General features: G+C 51.6%; 1 protein-coding gene across 6 annotated transcripts in view; it reads right to left on the reverse strand.

Moving 5' to 3' along the window:
• CDH24 (cadherin 24) overlaps positions 1-20,706 on the reverse strand; it is a 33,832-nt gene extending 13,126 nt beyond the window's left edge. Inside the window, exons 1-4 of one of the 6 annotated variants that reach the window (XM_081167644.1) lie at positions 20,454-20,706; positions 7,924-8,231; positions 5,479-5,773; positions 1,955-2,074 (exon numbers count right to left, since the gene is read on the reverse strand). In XM_081167644.1, coding sequence (XP_081023770.1) covers positions 1,955-2,074; positions 5,479-5,773; positions 7,924-8,142 — 634 coding nt within the window. In that variant the 5' untranslated portion in view covers positions 8,143-8,231; positions 20,454-20,706. Of the gene's footprint in view, positions 1-1,954; positions 2,075-4,690; positions 4,994-5,478; positions 5,774-6,004; positions 6,176-7,923; positions 8,232-13,323; positions 13,852-14,852; positions 15,756-20,453 lie in introns of those variants that run through there. The other 5 variants (XM_081167647.1, XM_081167645.1, XM_081167646.1 and 2 more) reach the window with 5 other exon arrangements.
• Between the last annotated feature and the right edge of the window lie 943 nt (positions 20,707-21,649).

Here is a 21,649-nt window from a genome sequence, read left to right on the forward strand (position 1 = left end):
ACCTAAAGGGAAGGAAGTGTTATGTATTCAGTGGTCTGTGTTTGCCTGAACTTGAGTCTGGACTAAGGATTCTGAGCTCCCGTGTTCTGATTCGATACATCTTGTCCAATCGCAGAACATTACAGGATTTGGGCCTCTGCCATTGGCCATTCAACTCTTGAGTCATGATTCGCAGTTTGGAAGTTTAGACAGCCAATCACGTTGGGAGTGGGAGTGGCCCAGGTTTTCAGAAATGTATATAGGCAGTTGCTTTGCCTCTGTTTCCCAGCAATGTAGTTCAAGAAAGGTTCTTGCTGTTATCACTGTGTCTTGCCTCGTGGGAAGCCACCTACACTTCACTGGCGATGAGAATGGGATGCTAGGCTAGGTATGCAGCCCTGGCTAGCTTCCACAAGCTGAAATCACTGCTGAGCTGAAATGGCTGACTGCAGCCGCAAGGCAGATCACACAGAGCGGATGTCATGGGCACCCAGGGCCACACACCTACACTTCAGGAAGAGACAGGTGAAGCCAAGCAGGGCTGGTCAGAGTCACTGGGTAGAGGCACTATGATCTGGATGAATGTAAAGACAGGTGGCCGACCCAACAGATTCAGAGGTTGTTGTTCACGTGACCATGAAGCTGGACAAACAGATGGAGGTTGATGGGATGAGTCACTGGTGATTGGATAGACTTGCAGAGAAGAAGGGGGCAGCTCAGAGGCTGCATGACAGCACCTTTAAACCTCCCCTATGGCACACTAGTTGGGACGCGGGTGGCACTGTGGTCTAAACCACAGAGCCTAGGGCTTGCCGATCAGAAGGTCGGCGGTTCAAATCCCTACGTCGGGGTGAGCTCCCATTGCTTGGTCCCTGCTCCTGCCCACCTAGTAGTTTGAAAGCACGTCAAGTGCAAGTAGATAAATAGGTACCATGCCGGCGGGAAGGTAAATGGCATTTCCGTGTGCTGCTCTGGTTCGCCAGAAGCGGCTTAGTCATGCTGGCCACATGACCCGGAAGCTGGACGCCGGCACCCTTGGCCTATAGAGCGAGATGAGCGCACAACCCCAGAGTCGTCCACCACTGGACCTAATGGTCAGGGGTACCTTTACCTTTACCTTTATGGCACACACACACACACACACACACACACACACACACACACACACACTTGCATAGGCTTGGATTTGAGGGCCTGTCTATGAGCCCTTCCAGATTTTGGAGAGGGGGCCGTGTTGCAAGTGTGCTCTGCAACGCGCCACTGATGCAATAATAATGCCTCAGTAAGGATTTATAGTGGACTGTCACCACATCATCCTATGTTATTCTGCGATGCTTCCCCAATGTTAACCACGTTATTTCTTTCTGGAGGGGAGCTCCTGTGCAGCAGCAAGACAAAAGGTAGTAAAAAAACAAACCCACTAATAGGGCATTGGTGGTATGTAAAGCTACAGGATTTCGGCAGGACGTTACAGGGCATGCGCTGGTTGGAAGCGAGGCAGGGAGTCAACCCAAAATATTTGCAGGTGCACACAGTATTGAAATAACAAACGCCCAATAAAAAGAACATCTGTAAGGGGCTCTATCATTCCCAAGCGTTAAAACTTGGCCTATTGCAGTCTTTCCCTACCTGGCAGCCTCCAAATATGGAGGGCATGGTTGTGCAGTTCAAAACATCTGGAGGATGCCCAGTTGAGAAAGGGTGGCCTATTAATAACCAGTTGTTCCGAAATGCAAGGAAGGGAGTGTCGCACTCCCCGCTGAAGAAGCTTTCTCCATCATCAGCTTTGATAACCATCTCTGTGATTCCAAGCCAATCTGCCATTCCACGGCAAATCACAAATCCGCCCACTTGCCCCAGTCCCCAAGAGCGCACAACAATGGCCTCTTGCCGCATTCTTCCCTTCGCAATGGGACGACACTGGCACCATCGCCCTCCCACCCCCAAACCTGCCCCCCTCCTCCCCGTTGTGTACCCGTCTGGGGGTCGACGGAGAAGAATGGCAACCCCTCGAGTACCGTATAGACCAGCCTGGCACTGTTCCCGTAGGCAGGGTCGTCCGCATCGTGGGCCGTCACCTGAATCACGGACGTACCTGGAGAAACGGGGCAGATTAACAGAAAAAAGAAAAACCGAACACACAGGTTATTGAGGATGCTGGTTGCAAGAGTCCGCAGGTCAGAGTTCAAGAAGGGTCTTGTTGGCACAGAGACGTAGTTTCCGTCTTGGCCATAGTGCTGCTATTTTGTTGGAGGCCCGTCAAAAAGAGCAAAGTCGTAAGGCGTTTGAAAAGCAGGAACCCGGCACAGCTGAGAATTCACCAAAAAAACACTGAAAGCCATCTTAGGTACCATAAATAAGTTTTTAAAAAATATAAAAATAAGGAAGACCACCTGCACTACCTGCCAGGCTTACGTTTTAAAAATTGCTCACAAGAGCCCCGCAGGGAGGCAAACAGCATCTTAAAACAGCCATAAAAATCCAACATGTATTCTCCATTAAGAGCAAACTGTAAAATGCCAAAATAACAATATAAAAAAGGAGCATCTCCAAACGGAATGCTAGATGAGAACTCCTCCAAGCCTCTTCACAAGAGTCCTGCTTGCAGACGCAAGGCTCTGGCAGGCTGCAGCGTGGTTGCTGTCGTTCCCAATCCCGCAACCCTGAAAAGTTACTATTAAATCATCAAAAGTACCTGTCTCCACCCTCCTCCCAAAGTACTCACCCCATAAAGGGAGGCTCCCTGCTGTGTCTCTGTATGATTCACCACCCTGGCCGTGTCTCATTCTACTCAGCCTCCGCAGGGGAATAGGTAATTTCGGCTGTGAGCCAGCATGGGGTGTGACTCGAGCGTTCAATCAGGCCCAATAAAGAGGCACAGGCTATGCACACACTTTGCCTTCAAAGCCCATTCTTTCCCCTCAAAGAATTCTGGGAACCGCAGCTCACACCTCACTGAACTACAGTTCCCAGCAACCCTTAAGAAACTACAGTGCCCATAATTCTTTGGGGGAAAGAATGTCCTTCAGATGTGCTTTAAAGGAACAGCGTGTACGCAGCCATAGTGGATTTGCCTGCCCTGAGAAGAGGCTACACCAGGCTTCCTCAAACGTGGCCCTCCAGATGTTTTTGGCCTACAACTCCCATGATCCCTAGCTAGCAGAACCAGTAGTCAGGGATGATGGGAATTGTAGTCTCAAAATATCTGGAGTGCCAAGTTTGAGGAAGCCTGGGCTACATGTTACCTCCCTTTGTGAGTCGCAGGCCTCATCTGCTTCCAGTTAGGAGGCACGCCGAGATCAACAACTCCTGCAGAAACACAGAGGGGGTAGATTTATCTGAGGCTGGGCAGTTCGTCCACTTAACATACAAAAAGTCAACATGCGCTTCTGACTTTTGATTTGGAAGAGAAGCGGAACATGGGAACTCATGGACCTCCAAGGACGCTGAATGATGGAAGATTCAGGATATACAGTGGTACCTTGGGTTACAGATGCTTCAGGTTACAGACGCCGCTAACCCTGAAATAGTACCTTGGGTTAAGAACTTAGCTTCAGGATGAGAACAGAAATTGTGCTCCAGCGGCACGGCGGCAGCAGGAGCCCCCATAAGTTAAAGTAGTGCTTCAGGTTAAGAACAGTTTCAGGTTAAGAACGGACCTCCGGAACGAATTAAGTTCTTAACCCGAGGTACCATTCCAGAGCCCTGTACGCATCCTGAGCAGAACGAAACCCGCATCTGCGCATGTAGTGATTCACCGCTTCTGCGCATGCGTGTGACATCATTTTGAGCGTCTGCGCATGTGCGAGTGGTGAAACCCGGAAGTAACCCATTCCGTTACTTCTGGGTCGCCGCACAATGCAACCTGAAAATGCTCAACCTGAAGCATATTTAACCCGACGCATGACTGTATAAAAGAAAGGACCTCTTCGTGCAGCGTTGAACTATGGAACTCTCTCCCACAGGAAGCAATGATGGCCACCAACTCAGATGGCTTTAAAAGAGGATTGGACAATTCATGGAGGAGAGGGCTATCAATGGCTACCAGCCTCAGGGAGGGTCAGGCCCTGCAGGACTTTGGTGGGCATGGTGTGCAACAGGAAATCTAGCATATCAGTGGTAGGATAATGTCATGTGAGGAGTGCAACCCGGCTTCAAGCTTGGTTCTGATTTGAATCATCATCTGGGGGTGCCATTCACACACTTAAAAGCACATGGCGCGAACCCAAGATATTTGGGTGGCTCAGGAGGCCATCTAAAATAGCTCCCACAATTTCACCTCAAACTCTTCGCCTGTATGCTCTGGGGCAGGAGGCTGGAGCAGGAGGAATTGGAGCACCCAGAAAAAGGGGAATCTCCCCCCATAATGTCCCTCCCAGGAAGAAACAGGAAGGGGAGGAACTTGTATTTCTGAGACTCTGCAGGCTCCTCTTCCCTCCTCCAGTTTCCTTCATATGGACATAAGAACTACTTTGCTGGACTAGGCCCATATCCTGTTGTAACGGTGGCCAACCTGATGTCTGTGGGAAACATGCAAGCAAGATTCGGGTGCAACAGCCCTCTCCCGTCCCCTGGCTCCTCTCTTGTGTGGGGAAGCAAGAAGACATTAAAAGGAAGGGTGCGCTGGTCCCTGGTCCAGACACGGACATGTTCCAGATGCAGAAGGCAACAGCGCATGGCCTGCCATATTTACACAAGGCTAACCCCATACCTGTGGGAAGCTCGCCACGCAGTGGCATTGAGCTGTTCATGTTCTTACGTCCAGCCCAGAGGGTGACCCCACCTGTGAGCTTCCTCTGCCTCCTTATTCTCTGTGTTGCCCCTTGTAGGACTCAGGAAGGAGTCATGTAGGTAGGACTTATGCTCTGCCTTACGATACCAGTCATGGCTTCTCCCAAGGAATTCTGGGAACTTGGGTTTGCTAAGAGTCAGGAGAGTCGTTAGAAGACTCTCTCCCCCATAAGCAACACTTCCCCGAGTGGTTCACCGATCTCAAGGCCTCTTCCAGGGAACTCTGGGAATTGTAGCTCCGTGAGGGGAATAAGCGCCTCCTAACAGCTCTCGGCACTCTTAACAAACTACAGCTCCCAGAATTCTCTGGGGGAAGCCACAACTGCTTAAAGCAGCATCGCAGCACTTTAGGGCGTGGAGGAGGCCTTAAGATTGGCTCTGCCTCCTGACGTTTTCCAGCCCAAAGAGCGCCAGCTGCAGCAGGGAAGGGAAGAAGATCTCCCAGGGTGGGAGACAGGGAGAAGAAAGGAAAGGTCCCAGCTGAAAGCTGGGAGGGTCCACCTCTTCCTGTGTGAGACAAGGGTTAAGACCCACCTGTGAGAGAGGACGTTGCATTCGCCTTCCTCTTTTTTCCATTTCTGTTTAAATTTGGCGGGTTGTTTTTTTTTATTGCATTAGGAAAAAGCTCAATAAATTCTTATCAAAAAGGGTACTCTGCAAAGGGTCAGCTAAGGGCAGTTCCTCCACCAGCCAGGCCACTGAACTCACCCACGTTGCTCATTTCGGGCACAGTAGCGTGGTAAGGGCCATGGAGGAAGACCGGCGGGTTGTCGTTGATGTCTTGGACTTTGATGATGAACTCAGACGGCGGCTCCAAAGGCCGGTTAGAGGCCCGGTCCACAGCCTGGGCCAGCAACGTATACTGGGATTTCTCCTCCCGGTCCAAGGTTTTGGTGACGTGGATGTTGCCCGTTTTCTCGTCGATCACGAAGACCGTGCCGGCCCCCTCTCCGGTCAAGACGTACTTGATGCGGCCCTCGCCCCGGTCCACATCGGTGTGAAGCTGTCAGAGGAAAAAGAGAGTAGAGATATGGAACTCTCTAAAAAAATTTTTTTTAAATCTATAATCCTAACACAGCCTTTGCCAACCATGAGCTTTGGAGCGCAGCAGCCAAACGCAGCTGAGGCTAATGGGAGCCGAAGTAATCACAGAACTGTAGCGCTGGAAGGGACTCGGAGGGTCATCTAGTCTAACCCCCTGCAATGGGGGAATCTCACCTAGAGCTCAACATACACGACAGGTGGGCTGCTGGGAGTTGTAGTCCAAAACCTCCCAAGGGCACCAGGGCGGTGAACGCTGTCCTAATGTAAGGGATTGGATGGTGGTGGTGGGAGCAGCGGCAATGAAACCGCTGGCGGTGATTGGCTGAACTGCCCTAATGCCAAGCATTCCCTGGCTACCATTGGTTGACTTGCTCCAATCAAAGTGATGGGCTGGGCAGGTGGCCAAGGTTACCAAAGCTACTTTCACACCTTATGTTAAAAGTGCTATAATAAAACTTTATACTGGCCGTGGCTTCCCCCAAAGAATCCTGTGTGCTGAGAGTTGTTCGGAAGACCTCTTATTCCTCTCCCGAGGCTACATTTCCCAGAGTGGCATAACCACCAATCTCTCTTCCCAGGAACTCTGGGAATTGTAGCACGCCTACAATTCCCATAATTCCTTGGGGGAAGCCACGCCTGTTTAAAATGGTATCATAACACTTTGGGGTGGAGGTGGCTTAACAAGCAAGACTGCTTTTTCATGTACAATAATCCAGTGTTCAAGGAACAATATATCTTGTGTGCCCACATCTTCAGGTGCGAGAATCTTGCCTTGCGCCAGCTCCCATCCCCTCCGCTGACCAACTTGCTCATTTATTACTGTACTGCGCTTTGAGGCTGATAAATGCAGCGTGTCTAAATTAGTTCACAGCTCAGGTGCCATTCGAGCCAGGGACTTCTTGACTGAAAGCCAGTCAGAAATGAATATTATATTGTTTCTGCATCCTGTGTGCAATAAATGGCTTTCAGTCTGGTTGTCTGGGGAAAATTTTTTGTCTGTGTTTTTTTGTTTTTTTTAGACATCATTTTCCCTGAGTCCGTTCCAGAAAGCTATTGTGCAGATGAGAATTCTGGAAAAAAAAGGCCTGAGCGCTTGCTTCCAAGCGCAAAACTCCGCAATATTGGGGTGGGCTGTTAGGGCCTAGGGAAGGAGGGTCCAGGAATGAGGGAGAGAGGAGAAGGGCTGAGGCAGGAGCCTGAAAGGAGGAATAATAATAATAATAATAATAATAATAATAATAATAATAATAATAAAATTTATTTATATCCCGCTCTCCCCAGCCGAGCCGGGCTCAGAGCGGCTAACAACAGTAAAAGTAACACAGTTTACATAAAATCATGATCAATTAATTGAAATACATTCTAAAATCAATTCATTCTAAAATCAATTCAGAATAAAACCTCAAGGGGTTTAGGCAGGAGGAGTGGGGGACCTGTGGCCCTCCAAAGGTTGCCTGCGACTCCAGATCTCATCATCCCTGACCATTGGAAATGCTGCCTGGGGCTGACGGGATCTGGGTCCTAGCAAAATCTGCAGGGCCGCAGATTCCTCATTCGTGGCCACAAGTCTCTGTCAGAAGTTCAAAGCACTGCCGGAAATAGCGCTGCGGGAAATCTTATTGCATTCCCACCTTTTCTCCAAAGACCTCAAGGTAGCACCCATACGTCTCCCCCTCTCCATCCCCCCCCTCACAATACCCCTGTGGGGTGGATTAGGCAGAGAGATAGCGACTGGCCCAAAGTGGACTTCATGGCTGAACAGGAATTTGAACCCAGGTCCAGCGCTCTAACCACTACTCCACACTGTCTCCCTCGCCCGGCACTTTGAAAGCGGCATTGCAGGCACTTCCAGTCAGCTGATCCGCTGTGGCCAGGAAACATCCTTTGGGCTGAGTCTCACTCTTACCTGCCCCACACATAAATGATGTAGGGCAGGGAGCCTGGCTGAACCGGCCTTGCAAACCATGTCGCAAGGTCTGGTGGGCCCGACAATTAGGATCCATCCCTTTGCAAAAGGTAGGGTTGCACCCCCTAGGTCCAGGCTGCCCCTCGTTGCCTCCTCAGCCCCCCACGCCGGCCAGTGTGGGGCCCAGCCGTCCTGCAGCTCACCCTCCCAATGAGGACGGGCTCCGGTCCGGCGTACTCCTCAATGACGAAGAACTGGTTCCAGACCCAGCTGCGACGGGACCTCATCAGCGGGCGCTCCCAGCGCTGAGACATGTTCCCCCGCAGGGACCCGGCTCTGGCACCCTGGCTGGGCGGCATGAGGCGGCCGGCACAGCCGCAGCCTCCCAACCAGGCCAACAGGAGCTGGAGGAAACTGGCCATCGCTCAGCCCCGCAGTTCAGTCCTCCTGCAGCGGGGGGCGCTGCTCATCTGCGTTGCCCATAAGGAACAGCTACCCCATCTGGGTGGATCTGGGTGCATGGGGGGCAAAGATGGGGGGAGAGAGAAGGGGAGAGAGAGAGGGAGAGAAAGACTAGATATCATTGCCAGTCAGATGTATCCTTCCAATCACGTACATCGCCATCCGCTCCTGTCCAGAATAAACGGCTGATTCATGCAGATAATCCATAAAGAACACCGTTCCTCTTCCTTTCTCCGATTCCCATCCGATTGTGCCAGAGTTATTTATTTATTATGGCATTTGCAGCCACCTTCCCCTCCAAGGATCCCACTTCTGTCTTGAGTGGGGGTCAGCCTAAGGCAGTTTTCCTCAACCTCAGCCCTTCAGATGTTTTTTTGTCTACAACTCCCACGATCCCTAGCTAGCAGGACCAGTGGTCAGGGATGATGGGAATTGTAGTCTCAAAACATCTGGAGGGCCGAGGTTGAGGAAGCCTGGCCTAAGGGGCGGCAACCAGCTCAAGGTCACCCCACAAGGTCAGATCCCCAGGTCTACCAACTGCAGCCTATGGGTCAGAGATATCCGAAATCCTTCCCGGCCTTCCAAAGAGAACCAGACACCAGATCTACAAATGATAACTGATAACAGGTAGACCAGGAGACACATCCACACTTTGCCAAACACCGTCCCCAAATGGACTATAGGTCTCCCCATTGCTACCCATGAGCAAGACCTAGCCCAAATCCCTCCTAGCCTCCCGGATCCCTTCCCAAGGCAAGCTGGCCAACGTTGCCCGCAGTCCTACAGGACTTCTACAGAGAACTGCCCTCCTGCTGGATCTAACCCATGGGCTCCAAATTGGACTTTTGGGGGGAACCGTCTGCCAGGGATTCAAACCCTGGTCTCCCAACACTGTAAGCCCTACACCACACTGGCTCTCTTCAGGGGAGGGTGAAGCCAAGGCAAGGGAGCCGCCTGGGCCACATTCTGCACGTCTTCGGGTGCACACTGCGCTGGCACCGCCCGACGCAGCAAACGATCGAGTCGAGAGGCAATCTTTGGGCTGGCGCTTCACTGCGGATGCTGCCTGGCTGGCATGTGAGCTGAGAACCTCATCCCAGCATCCTCTGTTCTTATTGATTTGCAATATTTGCGGACCACCTCCTAGCTAGGATTCTGTGGGCGGTTTAAAACAGGACTGGGGAAACCTGTGGCCCTCTAGATTTTGTGGCTAGTATGGCTCACCATCAGGGAACGATGGGAACCGGAGTGCCACAACATTTGGAAGGCCGTGGGTTCCCTACCTCTCGATTCACAGTAAACATTAAAATTATATGAAGGCAGAAATGGGAAATCTAAGAACAAAACCAGTATCACAGGTGCTTGCGGGTTCTTCGGCTCAACCCTTGGTTTCCTAAACTACTCCACAGGTGAAACTCAGCTGCTTCTGGTGGCGGAGAAGAGGAAAAGGCTCATTTAATGGAGACAGATTTACCTATTATGGGTACCAGAAGGCCATTCAGCACTGGGTAAATCGGTCCCACTGGAGGTTATACTACTTATGCGTGACGACGGATACGGGTCGTGGCTCAGTGGCAGAGCATTTTCTCTGCATGCAGAAGATTGCAGGTTCAATCCTAGCATCTCCAGGTAAGGAGAGGCTGAAACCCTAGAGAACGGCTGCCAGACAGTGCAGGCAAGCCTGGCCTAGTTGCCCTGACTCAGCATAAGGCAGCTTCCTAGGTACTACTCCTTCTGACCTAGGATCTCAAACTCTGGGTCTTTCTGTGCCTAGGGTGTCAGCCTGCCACAAATCATAGACTCGTACAGTTGGAAGAAAAGTCCACTGCCTTCTGAGCAAGCTGAACTGTCAAACAGCACTTATTCCTAACGTTTAAGTCGCAACCTAGTCCTGCTAGCTTCAGGATCCCGGGTGACGTGCGCTGTACTCGTGAAAGTTGAAAGTTACATCCACCGACAAAAGTGTCAGCCTAAACACAGTTCTGGGCTCTGACTCAGGAACGGGAAAGAATGAATGGGGAGGAAGAGGGCCGGCCCTATCATTGGGCGGAGAAAGGAGACCGCCTCAGGGGGCAGGTGCGGAGGGCCGCCACCTCTGCTTCCTAGAGCCTCCTTCCGAAGGCCCCCCTCCGTGTTGCTCTCTGTTGGAGGACCAAGCTGTGCAAGCGACATGGGCCAGCCCAGCGTCCCTAAAATAGTCTGCTGCCTTCGGGTTGTCAGGAGGATGCTATTTCCGTTGCTGGCACTGAAGTCAGCTCAGCTGGAGTGGGGAGGGGCGCCATCTTGTCCTTCGCCTCAGGCAGCAAAACGGCTTGGACCAGCCCTGAGGTCAACGAGGGCCCCTAGGTCACGAAGAAGAGGCCGCAGCTCAGCGGGAAAACATCTGCTTTGCAGGCAGGTGGTCCCAGGTTCAAGTCCCGGTGTCTCCAGGTACAGAGAGAGAGTCCTGCCTGGAACCCTGAAGAACTGCTGCCCAGTTTGTTTAGGCAATACAGTGGTACCTCGGGTTAAGAACGTAACTTGTTCCGGTGGTCCGTTCTTAACCTGAAACTGTTCTTAACCTGAAGCATCACTTTAGCTAATGGGGCCTCCAACTGCCACTGCGCCGCTGCCGTGTGATTTCTGTTCTCATCCTGAAGCAAAGTTCTTAACCCGAGGTACTATTTCTGGCTTAGCGGAGTCTGTAACCTGAAGCATCTGTAACCTGAAGCGTCTGTAACCTGAGGTACCACTGTAGAGCCCTTTTGTTGCTCGGGTCTGTGGGGTTTGCTCCTCTTTCCCACCTGGGGAAGCCCCAGCCCCGAATCATTCACAAAGCACCCCTTGGGTGCAGGCATCTTTCCAAACCCACAAAACCACTAGGGCCTCTTTGTGGAGTTCCTAGTTGCCCACCATCCAGAGTCTACCATCCACACATGTACCCCTGATGCGAAATGTTCTGACTATCCGCGCATCTCCAAGCTCATTTTTCCTCCATGCACCCACCCCTTTCCCCCTTCCTCCTCTCCCCACACGTCCCTCTTTAAACCACCCATCCATCTCCTGCAGCACCCGCCCACTATTCATCCATCCGTCCACAGAGATCTTCAAATATGCCCATCGCTCCATCCACCTGCCCATCACCAACCTGTCCAAAGACAGCACTTAACTATTCATCTAAACCATCTGCCCGTCCATCCATCCATCCGTGCAGATTATTTATCTATGCATCCGCCTGTGCCTCCCTCTCTCCTTCCTTCCCTGCATCTTCTCTCCCTCTTGTTCTCACTCCCTGCCCCCCCCCCCACAACACACACACTCCTGGTGTCTCTGTTCTCCATTCCCCTCAGGTCCTGCTCCCCAGCCTGCCCTGCAGACGAGAGAGGACAGATGATGGATGGAGCGAGAAATGGACAGACGGAGAGATAAACGCAGTTGCAAGGAAGGGCAGAACGAGACAGAGATACCGCCTCGTCCTGTTTTGTGTAGGGATATATATATGCGTACACTCTGGGGTTAATTCGTTGTCGTCCCCCGACAACCTACCCAGTGGGATCTAGCAGTGGAAATGGGCAGGAGGAGCCAGGGGCCAGAAAAACTTGATGGCTCCTTGGCAAAATATTTCGGCCACGTTTGCCTCTGTGCTTAAAGCCTCTGCCATCATTGACTTGGGCCACCGAGGAAGCCCTGAGGCCTTGTCCTCTTTCTTCTAGGACCCTTGGCCACGCTAGGGGGATAATAGCAGGGCACTTGAGGTACCCTCTTCACTTAACCCTCTGCAATATTTTGCCTGGCTACCTGCCTGCCTTCCCAGTCCTTGGTTTCGAGAGGGTGGGGGACAGATGCCAGGACCCAGAACTGCCTGGAAGGAGCATCCTCTGACCTGGACGCTCTCATCCTCAGCCCTCGACGCGGGAAGACTCTCTGACCTCAGGAGCCTGCAGCAGTCGCTCGCTGCCAAAGGAAGCGGTGAGGAGGGCCACAGACTTGGACGGCTTTCAAAGAGGATGGGGCAAATCCGTGGGAGGATTCGGCCATCGACAGCTACGAGCCATAGCGGCTGTCTTCTGCAGCATGCTTCTGGGAATCGCAGGAGGTGGAGAGTGTTTTGGTGCTCAAATCCTGCCTCTGGGTTTCCCCCCGGGGCTTCTGGTTGGCCACTGTGAGATCAGGATCCTGGACTAGACGGGCCACTGGCCTGATCCAGCAAGGCCTTCTCTTAAGGGAGATGCATTCTGCATCTGCTCTGGGCAGCCCTCGTTTTGCTCTTGCTTCATAACCTCAAGGGGTAAGCTCTGCCATTGGCAACTAGTGCTAGGGCTGAGCTCCACCACAGACCCCTCCTTCCTTCCTTCCTTCCTTCCTTCCTTCCTTCCTTCCTTCCTTCCTTCCTTCCTTCCTTCCTCAGTTTTGTTGCTCCTTCTTCCACAACCTGGGAGCTTCCAGACTGTCACTGCTTTTGAGCTGTATTCAACCACATACCAGCAAATTTAGGCTGCATGGTTAAAGTTGACTTGGCCCTCTTGTACTCAAAACCCTGTATATACAGTATATATATCCTGCCGTGAGCTGCCCTAAGATATTCGGATGAAGGGCAGAATACAAATTTAACCAAGAAAGAAATAAGAAACCCGCTTTCCCCAAAAGATCCAACTTTTCACGACACGGAAAGTACGGGGGGGTAACACTGGCTTTGGCGCAAAATCATCTAACCTCCCCGAAAACAAACTGGGGCGAACGCTCACTAAATGGCCAACGTTGCCTCGCTTCCCCGTGAACTAATCAGGACGAAATGCGCAATGCACAGGTCGTCCGGAAGCGCCCCGGGTCTCCCCACCTCTTTGTATTTCTATCGCTCAGCCAGCATCTGCATTCTCTGGCTTTCTCACAGTTTCTTTCCCCCTCCTCTCTCTCGCCTTCCTTGTTAGCGGTTTCCCTCTGAGGCCTTCGTTCAACCCAATTAACCTGTGGGGCAGTTGGGCCCAACTGCGGCCTGACCTGCTTTAACCTTTCGAGCGTGATCCAGAAATGCAGTTAATAAATTTTTTCTTTCTTTCTTTTTTTTAAACACCCTCGCCTTGCCCTCCAGTGGCGCCCTCTGTTGAAACTGGCACGAAGATCTGGTCCCCAGTTCCTCCTCCCTCCTCCTCGTCCTCCTCAACCATACCGGGGCCTAATCGCTGTAATTCATTCAGAGCGACAACTGATTCAGTCACTTGGCTTCTCCTTATTGATCGGAAATGAAGATAAACAGCAAGGAAATGAGCAAGGGGGGGAGGGGAATGGGAGGCTGGGAGCGCGTGTCCAGCAGGTGCTTCCTCAAGAAGCAGCCCGCCCCGGATTTAATTTGAGATGGCGGCAGAGGGAGGGAAAAGGCTGGGCTGTCTCAGGCCTCGGCCCCCGTTTTCAGTAGCCAAATGCAGCCCTTGGGCAATACAGGCTGTGTGGTTCAGTGGCAGAGAATCAGCTTTGCACGCAGAAACTCCCAGGTTCGATCCCAGCCTGGGGGTATCTCCCTGCCTGACACCCTGGAGACCCACTGCTGCCAGTCAGTGTAGGCAAAACTGCACTCGGTGGGCCGAGGGTCTGGCTCAACATAAGGCAGCTGGCCGTGCTCCTGTAAGCAACTTGTTCGGTTCAGGCACGAACCCAGCAGCAGCTGCCTCTCTCAACCGCTTTTGGTAATGTAGATCAGGAGTCAGCAACCTTTTTCAGTCGTGGGCCGGTCCACCGTCCCTCAGACCTTGTGGGGGGCCGGACTATATTTTTTTTCGGGGGGGGGGGACCTGAACGAATTCCTATGCCCCACAAATAACCCAGAGATACATTTAAATAAAAGGACACATTCTACTCATGCAAAAACACGCTGATTCCTGGACCGTCCGCAGGCTGGATTGAGAAGGTGAATGGGCCGCATCCGGCCCCTGGGCCTTAGGTTGCCTACCCCGGTGTAGATTATACAATCGTAGAGTTGGGAGGGACCCTGTGGGTCATCTAGTCCAACCGCCTGCAATGCAGCCGTCTCATGCGAGGATTTGAACCTTCAGCCTTGGCATTATTAGCACCAAGGGATTGTGCTGGAAGAGCATCTGCTTTGCAGGCAGAAGGTCGTAGGTGAAATCCCCGATGGCATCACCAAGGAGGGCTGGGAGAGACACCTGTCTGCAGTCTTGGAGAAATGCTGCCAGTCAGTGCAGGCAATACTAGATAGACCAGTGGTGTGACTCTAGCGCAAGACAGCTTTCTATTCTCCTATAATTCCAAGGCACCAAAGTCAAGTTTCCTTCCCTGCCCTCAGAGGAGCCCCAAGTCATCCCCTGCTTCCTGCAACTGGAGACCAAGAGTGAAAAACTCGACCCTGGAGGGCCTCTGAACATGTGCAGAGTTCTCTCCCTTCGCCTGCGAGTTGCCACAAAAAATCTCTCTGCGTGTTCCAAGCTACAAGGGTGTGACTACAAGGGGAAGTATCGTTCCTTTCAGAGACTGATTTCTTTCACGGGCCTAAAACTAGGTGAGGCCTGGCTCAAACTTGCCCGACTTTTCTTGACCCATCTCACGTCTTTCTCTCAGTTTTGTGGGCTGGCCTGCCCCATTCTGCCCACTGACCCTGCGGACAACTATGGCGTTCACAACGCTATTTCCCAGAAGCCTCTGCGGCCTTGCAAGGCGCTGCAGGGCAAAACCCTCGGACCTCATTGCGGCGTGATTGTTTCGAGACCAAGCCCTGTGGAGAAGGAGGAATATGCTGAATTATCTTTCCCCAAGGGACAACTTATGCGGCTTTCCCAATATGGCTGGACTCTGAAATCCAGCTGTCCCCAGCCAGCAGGCCAATCAATGGTGGGGGATTGTGGAAGCTGAAGCCCAGGAGGGGGTGGGCGCCAGGAAATGGCTTGAACTTTGAGACTTTTGCATTTTAAAAAAAGTGCTCTGGCGCGGAGCTACAGTCCTTTTGCCGTACAACCTAGAGGGTCTCCCTGTTCCCCCACCAGCAACCCTTGCTCTAAAAAGCGGCGATTTCCTCCCAAGTATTTTAAAAGGGTGTCAGAAAGAAGACGGAGAGTATGCCGTATCTGCTGAGGGCGAGGATAAGAAGAAACAATTTTAAATTACAGGAAGGCGCATTTAAGATCTGAGAGATCTGAGGGCTGGGGAGAGGCAGGATGGAAAAGCCCCCCTTTCTAATTTCAAAAGCAGATCAGCATGGAGCAACCGACTTGGGGAGGGCAGGCGGGGAGAGATAGGATTTTCACCGTTGCAGGTTTCTCAAGAAGCCAGCAAGTCACAAAAGCTCAGGTCTAAGCTTCTAGTCAGCACCGCATTTTCCCAGAGGCAACTTGCCCTGTCCCACAACAACGACATCTCCTCCCTTCGCTTTTCCCTCAGTGTTACCGATTCAGCCCAAAAGTTGCCTGAGCACCAGCCTCAGGTATCCATTTACAAAAAGTAGGACTTGATTCCTTTCCTATCCCCTTCCAAATTTCCCGTTGTCTGTAATTTGAATGAAAAGACCCGGCTCTCTTCACTCCTTTGCCCTGCATTAGTTGCATTCACACATGCAGGCACCTATCCCGCCTATCAGGCACCTAGCTCAGTCGGCAGAGCATGAGACTCATAATCTCAGGGTTGTAGATTTGAGTCCCGTGTCAGGCAAAAGATTCCTGCCTCACAGAGGGTTGGACTAGATGACCCTCACGCCCCTTTCTTCCTATTCCACAATTCTATGATTATATCACACAAATAACTCGAGAGGGTCTCAGAGGATCTGCCGTTGCGCGTGAAAAGACACACTGATTCCACTTTTTGTTCCCTGAGCCTGGCTATAACAAACCCAGAGTAATGACCATTTGCAGGTTGTTACCACGGGTCAGAATTAGCTCCAGCAAAACACACATTTCAAGGACGTCTGGGGTGTGTGTGGTAGCAGCACCCATTTCCCACCGGAAAAAGGAGGCTAATGAAATAAACATGCTAGGAAGCAGCAGGAGTTTCGTTTCCTACTTTTTACATTTCCCTAGACAGGCATCTTAAGACAGATGTCCGAAAGCAACCCCAAGCTGCATTAAAAAATAATAAAAAAGTTAGCTTACAAGTGGGTCAAGTCAAATACATCTAAACTCCCTCCATGGGAGCCAAAAGCTGACCAGCCAACCACAAATCTGGGCAGTCAAACAGGCGCAGAGGCAGACCGTTGTAAAGTTTCCGTTTCATAAATTTTGGAACGCTTCCCAAGATGTGTGCGATGTCCAGAGCCAGCCTCAGATATTTTGCCACCTGAGGCAAAACAGCTAAGCTGCTTCTCTCCCGCCCAGGCCTGGCAAGATTCAGGCCGGCAGATCCAAAATGGCACTTAGTTCCTGCCGCTGAGCCGCTAAAATTATACCGCTGAGGGGTACATTTGGGACAGAAATTGCCCCAAAAAGACAAGCCCTCAAATTGTGTCCGGGTTCTGCCGCCTGAGGCGATGACTTTTGATCTGGCCCAGCCCAGGACAAACAGAAAGAAAACACGGAAATCGCTCTCTGGGATTCCTTTAGCAACACAACCCTCTTCTCGTTTGCACAACTGGGGTGGTTCAAACGACAGTATTCTTCACATACACCCCCCCAAAAAAACCCCTATTTTCAACATGCTTTTATATGAAGTGGCAGCTGTTATCTGTGTCAATGATTGAAGAAAGGGGTGACAGAATAGTCAATACAGAATAAATATGAGCGATTTTGCGTATGAGAATATATTTGAGGAAGCTGCCTTCTACCGAATGAAACTTATTTGTCCACTTTATCATGTTTAGCCTCCTCTGACTGGCCACGATCCACCATCTTGTTACTATTAAATTTATTATGATTATGTAACTGGAGACATCAGGGATCGAACCTTGGACTTTCTCCATGCGAAGCGAATGCTCTGCCAGTGAGCTACGGATCCCCATTTTGCGGGGTTAAAGGAAGGCACTCGCATGCACAAATGTGCTAGGAGGTTTGAACTTCTGTGGGTTCAATAGCTGGTTGTGGCTAATGACGGCTGAAGGGAAAGGCACTCTGCCAATGCTCAGAGCACACGCTGCCTTTTTATTATTTCCCCGCGTCCCAAGGCTAGATCCCAGCACTCCAAAATATCTCAAGCATTAAGACCAGGTAATAATTCAATTTTTTGTTTGTTTAACAAGGGTGCTGACAGCACCTTTTAGTCCTGGAATCTGTCACTTGCAAATTTTGTGAATGTGGCCCAGAAAGCCGCAAACAGGCAATTATGATGTTTCTTGTGATCAAATGTACATTCTTGTTTTCGCTTAACTTACTACAGATCTGGGAAGTGTTAAGACACCGGCTTGCTTTTGTTTTTAAAAAGGAGACAACACGGAAATGTGGATTCTAATAGGCACCAGGGAGTGTGATTATGGGATCAGGGGGTGGTACTTATTCCGGATTAATTAATCCAGATTGAAAGACTGATCAACCTGATATACACCCTCATCTCCGTTAAGTGATTTTGAGCCTGCGCACCCACAGATAGTGTTAACCCTGCCTCCTTCAGAGAGTTGCCAACTGCTTCCCTGTTCCCCAGATGCTGTGCTTTTGACGTTAGCCCATTGCTCAGAACCATAGCCCGCTAAAAAGCATTTTTTTCTGGCTTGGAGATCAGGAGATGAGAAAAGCTTTACCCTGCCTAATTTCTCCTCAGATCAGACTGCCGTTAAAAGCCCAAGGGGCAAGAGCAGTATGATAAAGGTGGCAACTTTTCTAGGACATAAGGAAAGATGAACCTAAAAGACTAGGTCCCTGTTCATTCATGCCCCACTGATTTAAAAGTGCTTGCATTTCTTTCTATGCAAAAAGCAAAAAAAGGGGGGGCAGAGACATATATAAGTATCTCACTTATTACTTCACTGTTTAAATGCCAATTTCTAGTAGCCTCTGTAACTGTAAATCTTGTATCCCAGATTTCCTAGATGCCATTAAAATAAATCAGGAGCTCCGAATGAGGCCCTAAACTGGGACCAACACTGGTTGTGTTTGTTTTAATTCCCTGCTGCTTCCTCCTGAAAGTGATGCCCTCCTCCCCAGCCCTCTCCACCCCATCCCTTCCTTCATTTATTCCTTCTCCCCCTCCAGGCAGGCTCTGTCTCTTTCCTCCCTCTCCCCTCCCCTCCTGCCCAAATCTAAGCGGATTTTTTAGGATTAGTTATTCCCAGACCCTGGGAGAATAAACCCAGCAAATCTTATTTCGCCTCGTCAGAAAATTGACTCCAAGAGAAAGCGGGGTGGGGGGTGGGGATAATGCAGCCCTTAGTTGTGGGGAGGGAAATATAATGAGGAGGGGGCATGATGGACCTGCGGGGGGGGGGGCAGATTCCCCCTGAAACTAGAAGTCCAAAAAGATATTGGGTGGGTTTTGGGGTTGTTGTTTTTGAGAAGCCACAAGCGAATTTGGTTAGATTCATACTGGGTGTAGATAATGTTGGGGGTGGCTGGGCCTCTGAAGTGCAGTTGGACAGGGTGGTCTTCTGGGGGACCTTTGCACAGTGGCGTAGCGTGGGGGTGCAGGGGGGGGCCGGCCGCACCGGGCGCAATATCTGGAGGTTAGGGTTAGGGGGCACAAATCCACGGGTTAGGGGGTGCGAATTACTTGCCTTGCCCCGGGTGCTGACAACCCACGCTACGCCACTGCCCTTGCACCCCAGTTTTATGATTCAGTGTGTTCCCAAAAATGAAAAACATTTCAGTAGGTAGAGTGGGGGCAGAGTTAGGTCCGAAATAGAGACCTTGAACTACTGATCAAAGCTGGGATTTATTTATTTATTTGCGGTTTGGGGGGGGGGAGAGGGAATTGGGTCTGAAATTGAATCTGAGGAGCAATGATCGAAAGAGGGAGGCCAGAACACCAGGGGCTTGGCTTGCGAGGAAGAGGTCAAGGGCCCTGGGGAGTGAGCATGGCGACAGGTAATCCAGGAAGGAATAGCATTCATTTAAAGATCAGGGGGCAGCTTTCGGGGGCTGTGGGTCAGGAGGACCAAGGTGCATTGAGGAATGCAGAGGATTATTTGGGGGGGGGGAATAATGGGCTGAGACGGGAGACTGAGGGCAGAGCCACCCCAAATCTATAGCCACCCCATAGCCCTTGTGGGGTACCTACGGCACTTGAAGAGGGGGTGAGCTGATGCTGATGTATAAATCTGGGGAGGGGGGGCTGTCATAAAATGCCTTGTAGGGGGTCTCTCCAGATCTGGGGGGGGGGGCTGTGGTGTGGGGGCTGTGGGTCAGGTTTCAGCAGTCCTCACCATAGCCCTCCCTCTCCTGGGAATCCTTGTGGGGCGGGAGGCTGAGGTGGTGGGGGTCCTGATTTATCTCCATCTCCCCCCTCCCTCGGTCATGCCAGCAGGTGTCCCCCCCTCTCTTTTTCCAGCCTCCCAATGCCCCCCGCAATCCTTTCCCCCGCGCTGCAGTCTTAAGACTCCCGGGGTAGATTTACAACCCAGGGCTGCGTGAGTGAAATTCCTAATGAGGCGCCTCGGAATCGCGGAATGAGACAGGCAGAAAGAAAGAAAGAGGGGAAGAGAAAACGGGGTGGGGGGAGAGAGAGAGAGAAGGAGGGAGAGAAAGGCGAGAGCGCGTCTGTTTGGGGAAAGGGGGGGGGGTCCCTCGCCGTCCCAGCCTCCCCTCCCAGACGGGAATCCCGCCAGCCACAACATTTGTCACAATCAATACGGAATTCTCTCCGGAACGAAGGAACGAAAAAGCCCGGCGGACGGATGAGTGCGGGCGCCGCTGGCTCCCCATCGCTTTCCCCCCTCCTCGCTCCCGTCACGTCCCTAATCAAACTTTGATCCCCGACTCCCCCCGGGAATAGGAGGGGGGGGGAAACACACACACACATACACAGCTGGGGCTGGAAAGAAGGAATGAGAAAGTGGGAGGGACGGAGAAGTGCAGGATGGAACCGCCCCCCCCACCCCGAATAGAATTCTACATATTTTGCCTTTTTATCAATTAGTGATTCCCGCGCTCCTCCCATGCCCTGGAGCCAGGTCTAGAAACAGCCCCTTCCCCAAATATTATTATTATTAATAATAATATAACATGGTTGGGGAAAAGAATGGATAAGATGGGGGGAACTGAGCTCTTGTAGGGAAGTGGGGTGGGTTGTGGGGTTCGCCCGCACTCCGTCCCCCCCACGCCACCCCCCACATTTTGCCACCCCCCTCTTCTTGTGGGTACCCTCTGGGGGCTCCACCCCTCTACCCTTCTTCTCCCTCTGCCTTCCCCCCACCCCAAAAGTGAAGGGAACCTACCTGAGTCGCTGGGAGTCCTGGAAAAGGGGTTAAGGAAGGAGGGAACGAGACAGAGATGTAGAAGGAAGGGGAGGAAGAGAGGGAGAGAGAGAAAGAGGAGGGAGGTAGAAGAGAAGAGAGAAAGAGAGAGAGAGAAGCAAAGGGCGAGAAGGAAGACGGGAGCGCAGCAGGACCAGCGACAGAGAGATGCAGGGATGCTCCTTCTGCAGAGATGCTCGTCTGATCCTCCCCCCTCCCTCCCTCGTCTTTCTCAGCTACTACTCATGCTCCCCCCTCCCGCCAGGGTGGTCTGAGCAGAGGGAGAGAAATAATGGAGAGGAAGAGATAAGAGGCCCCCCCCCGAAAAAAACAACTGAAAAGCGCGACCCCCCTCTGCCTGGCACTGCGACAATGTCTGCCCCGAAACCCTGACCCACAGAAACCCCCGACAGCCGTGTCACTGTCCCAGTCCTGGACCCCTAGAAGCCTTCGACTAGGACTCCCCCCACCCCAATTTTCTGAACTCTCTTCAACCCCCACCCCAATAAAGTAGACCCTCCTGGTCTAAAAGGTGTCTCTCTCTCCCCCCCACAAGAATTGGGGGTCCTCAGTCCAAGACCCCTCCTCAGAATTGCTGGTATCCTTCCACTCTACTTACCCTCCCCCCCAAAAAAAATCTCCTTTTCTGTCCCGGCACAAATCTAATTATTTATTTCATTCCCCCACTGGCTACTTGTCAATTCTTGCTACCCTCCACCCCACTCTTAAACTCTGCTATCCCCCAATTGACTCTCAGAACCCCCACCCCAAAAGAGCCCCACAAACAGAGTGCCTGGTCCATAGTTTATATCCAACCTTCAACTTTGCCCCCCACCCCAATATCTCACTCTACAGGACTAGGTTCACCTCTACTTCTGACCCATGGAGACCGCTAATCCCCACATCAATTAACCTAACCTTAGTCCAGACCCATCATTTGGGACTTAATCCAGCATTCTTTACAAGACGTTTTTCAATTCTGCCCTAAAACTGCCCCCAATGCCTGCTGAGACACCCAACAACCAGCATCTATAGGCCAGCTCTGCTCAAAACCAGCTTAAAATCCCATGCCACACAAACCCCATTTTTGACATACTGAGGGGCCAGCCTCCAAATATAATGTTCCCCTGCCTTGACACCACAGACCTCCAACGTGTGCTTCTCTTGGCTTAGCCCCG

Source organism: Podarcis bocagei, assembly GCF_964188305.1.
Source record: "Podarcis bocagei genome assembly, chromosome: 13".
Lineage (NCBI taxonomy): Eukaryota > Metazoa > Chordata > Lepidosauria > Squamata > Lacertidae > Podarcis > Podarcis bocagei.